We start from the raw sequence: 10,950 nt of genomic DNA, 5'->3' as shown, positions 1-10,950 counted from the left end.
TTAGATGTTTGGATAACTAAATTTTACATTTCATTAATTATAATTAATTTTTCGTTGGGAATGTTGAGAAATCCATAAACCAATACAATTTCAATTACACATAATTCATGAAAATTCTTGAAATGTCAACTTTAGTTATCGAAACATCGCATTATATTGAAATATCTCAATGATGTTGAAAATAAATAAAATCATGTTTTATTTTTATATTTACCTTATATTTAAAATTGAAATGAATATTTTCGGGTTGTAGTTTGTGGATTGAACATATCAATGGATTTTTCATATAGCTCAGGAGCTTGAAATATTAGAGGTTTCCTAGTAATACATCTTTTTTGGTAAAAATGATGGAAAAAACTTGAAAATTGGAAAATTCAGTTTTAATATCAAATAAAAGAAATTTTATAAAGAAAAGTTCAAGAGTTGGTACACTGAGAAAAATGGGTCAATTAAACATTTTACCTGGGTAAAATTTAATTATGGCACATACATTAGGACAATAGTGGCAAGAAAATTCGTTTACCTAAACTGTCGATTTTATAGTTAATGAGCAAACTGTTACGGTTATTAAAGGGTATAATTACGGAAAAACTCCAGATGAACCTTTAATATCCTGTAATAGAGTGTTTAATTATCTCAAGAATACAATTTTAATAGATATGTGTTTAATACCTAACTGCAAATAAGCTGTTACTTACTACAGCCATAAAAATAATTGCAACCGTAAGGTTAATGATGAATTGAATTGTCTATGTTCGGCATTTTCGATTCACGCCGGAGTATAACGAATTGTTGGTCGTCTGATCATTTCCAATTCAATTTTCAATCTGCATGGGGTGTGAGGAAGAGGAACTTCGTCAACTTTTATCGATATCAGTTCGATAAAGGGGAGTGTTGTAAGATAACTGTGAGTATAAAAGTTGAATTGTTCTGCTGTGTTTGTGTTCAGTGGGTGCAAATCCTCCGTAAGTAATTCAATATCTATAATTTATACTCAAAAAATGAAGGTACTACGTGAGATCCCAGTGCTGATGGTTTCAAAATGATGACTGTCGGTTAATTTTGTCACTTGCTCTATAATTTCATAAATAAAATCGGACATTCAATATAATCTGTGTAATTTGATGTTATTAGTTATTGTCGTATTTCAACTTTTACCCAATTTCGAAGTTTCAATGATTCAAAATGGCGGAGTGTTATTACTGAATCTTAGAGTTACTGTACACTTCCAAAATATAAATTTATTCGGTCTCAAAGCCCTCAACCATTTTTTTTTGTAGTTATCATGGATGGAAACACATTCATGAAAACGTTAACAAATTGGGGTTTGGAGGCATATGTTGGGAGATTCATTGGTATGTAGGAATATTAATTTATATCAATATCTAATTCTTTTTTAACTTACAACAGCATTGTCAGTTTTTTTTTATTAATATCGGTCCTCTTTTTTTGTTTTTACAATGGGTACAAAAAAGATAATAGGCAACTATCGAAATCTAGACATAAACAATTGCCCAAGATGTTTCTTTATTAGCATAATATTTCAATCATTGGATCAAATTTTCCGAGGGCCAGTTGATCAATCGAAGGTTAATATTCAACTCTAGATTAACCATATGAATGTAGATTTAACCATAAAATAAACTACATTATTATTATTATTATTATTATTATAATACTTATTTTGACATGAACATAAACATAATTCTCTTTACAGATGAAGGCATAGATGACTCAAGTTTTATGTTATTAGATGATGAGACAATTAACAAAATTTTTGATAAGGCTGGACCCAAACTAATTTTTAAAAATAAGTTCAACGAAAATAAGGAGAATTTCGGAAATAATTTAGATAAGAGTCTACAAGAATTCAACTCGGAGGTAATTTTTATGAATGAAACTTTGCTGAAAAATCTAACCTAAGTCAAGATAATTCAGTCATTTTTTCTCAGAAGATTGACGAGGCATGCCAGTCTCAAAACAAGACACTTTATTCTTACTCAATTACCAATTTACTTTCTCCATCTTCATGTTCTACATCTACAATATCAAACGTTGTATCATATGAACCAGACGAAGAACTTCTATCTATTCTAGAGGATTCTGATAATTGTAGTAGTAGTAGTACTCCTAAGAGAGGAAGATTTGAATCTAAGAGCTCCATATTCTCAAAAAGTGTACGCATTATTTATAATTGGTTCTTCAAATATCTGATAAATTCTTATTTTAGTCACTGGAGGAACTGTTGAAAACAAGCACAGATGGAAAGCTTATTCTACTCCATCGTCGTAAATTATGTAATGATTTGAGACAAAAACTCTGTAAAATCATTATTAATGATTTGTTTTCTTCAAGCTATTGCTTGAGTCCTGAGTAAGTTTAAGACCTTATCTAAAAAAAAATATGAGTGCTGGTTGTTGTGATTTATATCACAGTATTAATTTTTTTTAAGGATTAAGAAGAGTATATTTGAGACAGCTGCTGAAGATATCGTAGCCCTCTTCCCAAGTGAAGAGAAAGAAACATATTATATTCCTTATTCCTCATCCAGTAAAGCAGGCATTCGCCAAGCAGCAAGAGGAAAATTATGGTCCAAATATATCAACGTGAAAGCCGCTCTAAGGTTGGCAAATAAAAGTTTGGTTGTCAAAGAATTACCAAGTACCCCATGCGAACCATCTGTAGTGACAGACCCTGAAGTTAGTACTGCACTATCATTTTTGAGAGCAGGCATAGAGCCTAAAGTAAAAGTGATAAGCGCTTGGGAAAGTACTGTTAAAGTCAGGATTAAACAGTATTCTGACCCTCAATCAGATAATCCATTTGATATATTTCCTTGCCTAAGGAGCCCATATGGTTTGGAACTGGTGAGTCTGAATTTCCTATTCATTCATTTTAAAATGTGTTATTACAATTTGACAAGAATTCAGTAAAAAGTGTAAATTCTGCTTATGAAGTAATATTTTCATTTCAGCTGGAATCTGATTTTCATTTTTCATATCCTGAAAAAGTTGACGTGATCTATTTGAACTGGGACAAAATAACTACTGCTATTTTGGAAGAGGTTAAGGAAAGAAAAATAGAATTGATTCCTTCCAAAGGTGAGATGATCCTTCCATTTGAATGAACACCACTCACTATTTCATTCTTTCAGACAAAAATACACAGGCATTTCTGACACTTCCCTTTTTATTCTCCCCAGTAACAATGAAAAAAAACAGTAAGGATCTTACAAAAAACTGGAGACCAACTAGAGTTGAAGTTCAAAACAGTTTTTTCTTTCAAGTCAAAGTAAGTGTTCTTTCTATGACAACTTGTCATCAAATTCATATAGAAAAAATAGCAAAAACAAGGAAACATTGACATATCTTATGTTTTCCTATTCCATATTCCATCAAAATAGCTATCTCTTTGAACGAAATACCTGATAAGGGATTTTTTTTTTATGTAGTCAAATAACTTTTCAAGTTTCATATTTCTTTCAGACCATCGATGAGATTAATGAAATTTGTGAAAGAAGAAAATTACTTTTGGAAAAATTTGGTGTACCGATGCAACCTTTCTCGACATATTTAGAAGAAGAAAATATCTATGTAATTTCAATTAATGGAAATCGTTTTAAATGTGAATCTTGTGTAAGAACAATTGAACTTCTCTTCAAAGCAATTCATGCCCTAAATTTGGAATATGCTGCTGAGTCCAAGCACATATGGCAATTCATAGAAGAAATGCTATTTCAAATGCCAGTTCTGGGTAAAACTAGCAGTACTTCTGCTGTAATTGGTGACATCAAATTACACCTGAATAAGTAAGTAGGAGTAAATGTTCAATTAGAAAAATGCCTTGCTGCTCATTCTGTTCCAACAGATTTTATGGCCTAAAATCGCTGATGTCTCACTTCAAACATTTTCACAATTTATGTAATGTATCAAGATTATTCTTATATTGCATGAAATAAATGTTTTTAAGTTGTCCTATATTTGTACCTATGTTGATTTGTGATATTTTTAAACTTCAGAACCAAAGATTTGATGTCATATAGATTTGAGTTTCAACTTTCATTATATGTTTTACTATGCAGGGTGAGTCAGTTGTTCGTAGCAGGACTTCACCATCAGATATAAAACTGTTTTTTATCACTGAAAGTTCCTTTAAACATGTATTATTATATATTATATTATAGTTTATTCAATATTTCACTATATTTTATATTTATATACTCTTATATTGAGTATAATCATATACTATACTCAAACTTTGAATCAAGTTGTAACACATTTCTTTTTGTGAATGCCTTTGTTATGAATGAGTTCTGTTTGAGAATATATGTTTTATTATATTTTTGTTCATAATTCAATGAAATATATAAATTGAAGTATATAAGATAGTTTTATTATCAGCTTTCTCCCTAAAAATTATTAAATGGCGCATTTGCCGTTAATAAACAGTTCAGAAGTCGCTGGTTAACTGTTACTTGCCATTAATAAACAATTTATTAATCATTGTCAGTTTATAATTATGGTAATTAAACAACTTTACTCAAAATTATTATACTGCACATCTAGTTATTGAACTTTTCACTAGTCATTAATGAGCAGTTTGCCCATCAATAGTAGATATTGTACGTGTTATTATTAAGCAGATGTCCTCAACGTGATTAAATTGCAAATCTGCGGTTATTAAACTGTTTAGTTATCATTATTAAGTATTTCTTTTTTTGTGTTAAACCTTAGTTCTATTGCAACTATTAAACCGTTTACTTATAGCAGGTGAGCATTTTCAGGTAAATGGTTTTATTTGCAGTTATTAAACTTTTTATCTGTCCCATATCGTATTAAATTTTTTAATGGCAGTTATTGAATTCTTATTAATGGTTAATGAACATTTTTCTCAGTGTAGAGACAGATGGAATTTTAGTTCTTCTATACATACTAAGCAAATAGCCACTCTTAGTGCTGTGCAGTTTTTTTCATAAAGTAAATAAGCTACTTTATTAAATCCAAGCTCAACCATTAACGAAGAAAGAACTGAAAATGATTTTTTAAATCAGAATCGTTGTTATCCGTGTTTAATTAAAACTCTTAGCTCTCCGGTTAACATCCGTTCTACAAGATCTTGTTCTAAATCTGTTATTTATCCAGCATTCGAGAAAGGACCTATTGCCTCAATCCCTTCAATATTCAAGTAAATGGTAACAAGTGAGTATCAAGGTGAATTTAGATGTCAGAAATACATTAAAGAATTTAGCTACGACCAGGTCAGAAGCATTCGATTTCTAATTCAATAAAAATTTAGAGAGATTTCCTCAATTTTTACTGAATTAGAAATCAAAAGTTTCTGATTTTTTTTTTGTTCTTGGAAGGAAACAATATGATGTATTTTTTCTATATTCTCTAGCATTTGAATTCAACCCGCACCAATTCTTTACAAAATATTTTTCTATGGGAATAAAGCTTTTCCGATATAAGACACTATACGATATTGAAGAGGGTTATTGAGTCTCAGTGCTGCCCTGGTGATAATGAATTTGATGCTTTGAAAAGCACACAGTTTCAGTCAATAAAACCTTGTAATCATGAAGATACTGAGCGAATGCTCTTGCAACCATCAATAATCATTATGAATTAACTGGCAATTATTTCTTTGAAGTTGGCAAAAATAACAAATTAGGTACCGAGACCCATATATTTGATGGTTTCCTTGTCACTATATATAAAAACCGTGTAGCAACTTGCAACGGATAAAAAATGGAGGCTCAAAAATTCATTGACAGAAAGGCTTATTCAAGATCGACTCAAGAATCAAATCCCAATACAATACAGAGAATGGAAATCCCACAATAAGCATTCAAAATTAGCATTGTTACAAATTACATCTGCAACAGAGCCTACCTGCAAGCCCATTCCTTATACTATGCTGCAAGGTAGTCAGCCATATGTTAATGAAAATATTTTGGTAGTATGACAACAATTTCGTTTATGATATGTTGAAACTCAATGAAAGCCTATTGTGCTTCTATATACCTTCTCTTATACCTGCTATTGAAATATGCACCGTTACATTTCCTCTGCTAATACTGAGATTCATCGACACATATGCTTGATTGTTTGAAATTAATATTTTGTATTTGCTCTTTCTCAAAAGAATATATATATATATATATGTAGATGACACGAATATTCTGTTGTGGAGTAATAATCTCAATGATATCGAGAAAATATCCTCCGAACTACTCAATTTTGATGACGCCATTTCATTATGATTTGAATTATTGTGGAATAAAGAGAATTATTTATTTATTTTTAGTAGTCCCACAATCGAATAGCTCGAAACGAATTGACATTAGAAAAATATTCTATTTTATCTTTATATTTTGAAGGTTAGTTGGACTTTCCTTCTGTTCGTACAATATTAAGATATAAGTTGTTTTGCTTTTCTGTTCATTTGTAACGAATTTAAATCAATAAAGTCCTATTTTCTAAAAATGGGACTTTATTGATTATTATTATTATTATTTTGAATGATTAAAAATTGGCCTTTTGTATATTCAATAATGTTGAACAATTGACAGTTTCACATTTTTCGATGATTGCCGAGATTTAAGTAGGCTGGAAATATTTTTGCAATATTTATATATTGCAGTTCTTAACAACAAATCTAAAATATATCTTCTATGTTCCGAGCAGATGATATTCGTTGCGAACCATTCGGGCAGAAAATTTTTAATGCATTTAACACTTTATTTTTCAAATTACACATGACTTTATCATTGCAATTTTTCCTTATATCTTTGCTGAAACAATCCAAAACTATTGTTGTGAATTTCTCCAGCAAAGATGTAGGTGCTTTTAATCCACATTCAAAATTTAAACCGTAATTTTTGAAAAAGATCAAGAGCTCATCTTCATTTTCAAGATTTTTAGGAGCCTCCAAAGTGATTTTACAATCTTCACACCCGAACGCTCCCAACATTTTTTGACCAAATAACCTGCAAAATATACTACAGAACATTTTTCCAATGTCACTTCATCTCGAAATTCGGTGGCAGGAGTACTACTTGGACTACTTGAAGAATCCGAATCGTCCGATTCTGATGAAGACGAGTTTTCATCGAGATTCAATAAGGGAAAAGGTTCGTTGTTATCTGCCACTAAAATATTTTCATCGTCATCTGCCTTACTACCTGCATTGGCACTTGCAGATGGCCTTAAAAAATCTGATACAATGCTAATTTTGAATGCTGTTCTTAATGAACTTACTGTGGGATTTCTGTTATATCCCCCTCTCTGACGATACTATGAAAATTGATTCTCGAGAGGATCTTGAATAAGCCTTCCCGTGAATAAATAGTTGAATCCCTCATTTTTTTGATCATATGCAAATTGCTTCACGGCATTTATAGTTAATAGAAAACCATCAAAACTATCAGACCTCGTTAATTTGTTATTTTTGCCAACTTTATACAAGTTTTCAATTAATTCATAACCATTATTAATGGCTGTTATAACTTCCGGATTTCTATCACTAAGTGCACGATTACAAGCTCTTTTTCATAGTTTTTAAAGTAAAGCAAAAAAATTGGGAGAAATTATACCGTATAGAATATTTATGTTCACCAATTTGCATATCATATTTCAAAGGTAGTTGAAAAGATTATTCATATATATATTGAATATCCACACGTAAATAAAACAAACAGAAGAGAAGACAAATTAGGTAAATATTGCCAGCCAAAATTATGCAGTGGCGTAAATATAGGGGAGCGATCTGATACTTTTTCTATTCTAATTCTACTCCACTGACTTTTGTTCGAGAAAATTATTTCATTTCTGAAGTTTTACTAAAAAAGGGTTCCTTTTTATTGCGCATCTGAAATAGCTTCTGGATGTTTCAAGTATTATTTTTTTTTTATTTATCCAATCAGTTTGTTGATTCCTCAGAGGAATGCAAAATATACGAGAAACAATTTCATTTTTCATTTAACGATTTCTTTCTTATCCTTCTCAAGAAATATAAGAATAGGCAAAAACAGCAAAACCATTATTTCTGGTATTTACCCTTATTCTTATAACAAGAAAGGTGAAAATAGCATATTTACCCAAGTACATGTTAAATTCTATAGAAAAACTACCGCTCAATTGATGTCGGCAACTGGACTGAGAGGTGGTTTTTGTTCCAACAACCTGACCTTCAACCCTGTCAAGTAAATCAGAACTCAATTATCACATTTAGACCACAAAAGTACCCAAACAGTAGCATATTTTGTATCAGCTTATGGGGTGCGTCGTTATTTCCTATCATTTGAAAAAACATGATCAGTCAAAACTCACAACTATAAACATAGTTTTATTAAGTACCTACTAATCAGAAACTTTTTAGAAATTCGGGGAGCGATCTGATAGTTTTTATATTCTTATTCTACACCACTGTCTTTTGTTCGAGAAAATTATTACATTTCTAAAGTTTTACTAAAAAAGGGTTCTTTTTTATTGCGCATCTGAAATAGCTTCTGGATATTTCAAGTATTAGGTTTTTTTTCAATTATCCAATCAGTTTGTTGATTCCTCAGAGGAATGGAAAATATACGAGAAACAATTTCATTTAACAAATTTCTTTCTCATCCTTCTCAAGAAATAATATAAGAATGGGCAAAAACTGCAGAAGTGCAGAACCATGATTTCTGGTTTTAACCTTATTCTTATAACAAGAAAGGAGAAAATAAGATATTTACCCAAGTACATGTTAAATTCTATAGAAAAACTACCGCTCAATTGAGAGTGAGCAAAATAGGTACCAAATGGTATTTTATGATCCGGTCCTAAGGTCGTAATGCGTTCAATAATCCTTCTGACCTTGTAATAAAAGAAATTGGAGGTACACAAGAAAACGCTCAAAAGATAGAAGTGTCTAACGACAAGAGATGTAATAAACCATAACAGGCACTTTGAAAATTTGCCGCCTGGCATTTCCTTATCATTTTAAGATAAATATAGTTAGTATGTTTCAGGATATACTAAAATACAAATTCAATTTAATGCATCCTCAAACCCCAAAACAATTTCCATTAAAAAAATTGCATAAAAAAATCATCCAAGTAGACTAGCAGTATCATTCATTATCGCTCATTGTTCCAAATTATCGAGAAAATTAATACCGATCATCCAAAGCGGAGCTAATTTTCGAGACTAATTCTCAATCAAAAACCTCATTTTGGAAATCCATAAATAATTTTCATTACATGACAACGTTCAAAATACAATTATAGATCCTTATGTAGACGCAGTAATTCTACGCTGGGACATAGCAATACAATCTTAATGCCATAAATAAATTCATTCTCATTACAGGTATACAGATACAAAAAGAATGATCGAGCGGATTTTGAGAACATTAAATCCTCCAAGAATACACTTCGTCCTCAATTCTATGAATGATTCAAAACACTTTGTTTTTCTGATTCAGTTTAGTTAGAGGAGGATGTGTGTACATTTCAAGACCCTAGGTTTAAAAGAATAGAAAGATTCGTCGGTTCTCAATTCAGAATAAAAAAATTTTTGACCACTGAAATAGAGAAATGTCTAAAAATCACAATGCATAGGGAACAGAAAAGCAAGGTTTCAAATGAAAAAACTTTGCCAACGATTTAAAAGACGGCATTACATTTCGAATGTGGAATCTTATATTATTATTTTTAGAACTCTTTATTGCTAAATTCATATGTTTGAATCTTATATTCAATTTTTAAATTTTTTTCATTGATAATATCCCAATTCTATTCATATTTCTTCGAATGAAACCACTTTCTACTATTATATGAATAATTTTAATTCAATTGTATCTATCAATTTGTTTTAATTATTCCTGAATAGAGAGTTAAGTGATCATTCAAACTTTTATCGTAATGCAAAACGCAATTATTCGAATAAATATTCAATGAATATTCGAATATTCAAATGTAGTGGTAACTTAATAATAACATAAAAATTGTTGGCAATGTCATGCGACCCCTTTTCAACCACGCCACTGAATGAATTATCGTATTATTTCTGCGCCATCTATAGCTCATGATTCAGCGCCATCTATTATCGAGTTACTTCTCCACTTTGGGTAGTCAATAGTGTTCGATATATGCAACCCGTAAAACACCGGTTCCAACTACAGTAGCGACTCCAAGTGACCAGCTCCTTGCCGTCAAACGGCGGTTGGCTTACTATCCATTCCTTATATAAGCTCTATTTTGTCAATGTACCCTGATTAAGTCACAGTGTTGGCGAAACAATTATAGCAAATAGTAAGAGATTCGTAAAAATTCCTTCATTTTATTATTTCTATCTTCAGCAGGTATAAGTAAGGATATTTCAACCGAATTTCAGAAGTAATTACGGCTGTCCGCTATTACTGTCGGCACGTTTGATGATTTTATTACCCATTTTTGTTACTGCCCGGGTGAACACATTTTTTCAGAATTTTTTCTATCTGAAGTTTTTTCCGAGAATTGAACCAAGTTTAGTTTAGCCGGGCCTCTATTTTCAGAATCTCGTTATATAGATGCAGACACAACAAAATTCCTGAGGGAATTTTTTCCACTATTCTCATGAAACGTAAGACGTCGAACATTTATTTCACGTCGATACGCTCCTCCAGTGGCTTACCCAGACATAAGCCCTGGAGGGTGGTTGGGTTAATAAAGAGAGATATTGGTTATTGGTTGTCCTTTGAATTTACAGACACTTCTTGAGATTGATATTCACCTGTCGAATTGTCAGCTGTTGTATTCAAACTCGAAAAACTTCTGAGAAGAGATTCACCCGCATCAATTCTCCTACTTTTGAAGGAGTTTTGCATACTCATAATAAGATTTTTAGTTTCGGAATCATGCAACTCACATTAAAAGTTAAACACGGGGTATAATAGAGAAATAATAGAAAAATTTCATGTTATCCAACTCAA

At 31.1% G+C, this 10,950-nt stretch overlaps 1 protein-coding gene across 2 annotated transcripts; it reads left to right on the top strand.

Annotated features, from left to right (window-relative positions):
- Positions 1-756: 756 nt before the first annotated feature.
- LOC123676860 lies at positions 757-4,364 on the top strand. 2 transcript variants are annotated; one of them, XM_045613115.1, is made up of 9 exons: positions 757-907; positions 1,281-1,355; positions 1,718-1,881; positions 1,953-2,177; positions 2,231-2,373; positions 2,453-2,867; positions 2,975-3,101; positions 3,155-3,291; positions 3,486-4,364. In XM_045613115.1, the coding sequence occupies exons 2-9, from the start codon at positions 1,286-1,288 to the stop codon at positions 3,810-3,812; spliced, it is 1,608 nt and encodes a 535-aa protein (XP_045469071.1). In that variant the 5' UTR covers positions 757-907; positions 1,281-1,285; the 3' UTR covers positions 3,813-4,364. The 2 variants fall into 2 exon arrangements, with proteins under 2 accessions (XP_045469071.1, XP_045469072.1); XM_045613116.1 differs by lacking the exon at positions 757-907 and having other exon boundaries at positions 1,144-1,355.
- The last annotated feature ends 6,586 nt before the right edge of the window (positions 4,365-10,950 follow it).

The sequence above is a fragment of the Harmonia axyridis genome, chromosome 3 (genome assembly GCF_914767665.1).
Source record: "Harmonia axyridis chromosome 3, icHarAxyr1.1, whole genome shotgun sequence".
NCBI classification, from domain to species: domain Eukaryota; kingdom Metazoa; phylum Arthropoda; class Insecta; order Coleoptera; family Coccinellidae; genus Harmonia; species Harmonia axyridis.
This window is presented reverse-complemented; position numbering and strand designations above follow the sequence as displayed.

Bases quoted from the DNA above. Each gene is read 5' to 3' on its own strand.
- LOC123676860 (XM_045613115.1), top strand. From the start codon at position 1,286: ATGGATGGAAACACATTCATGAAAACGTTAACAAATTGGGGTTTGGAG. The intron at 2,178-2,230 runs GTACGCATTATT...TTCTTATTTTAG, and splicing joins GCTCCATATTCTCAAAAAGT to TCACTGGAGGAACTGTTGAA. The intron at 2,868-2,974 runs GTGAGTCTGAAT...TTTTCATTTCAG, and splicing joins GCCCATATGGTTTGGAACTG to CTGGAATCTGATTTTCATTT.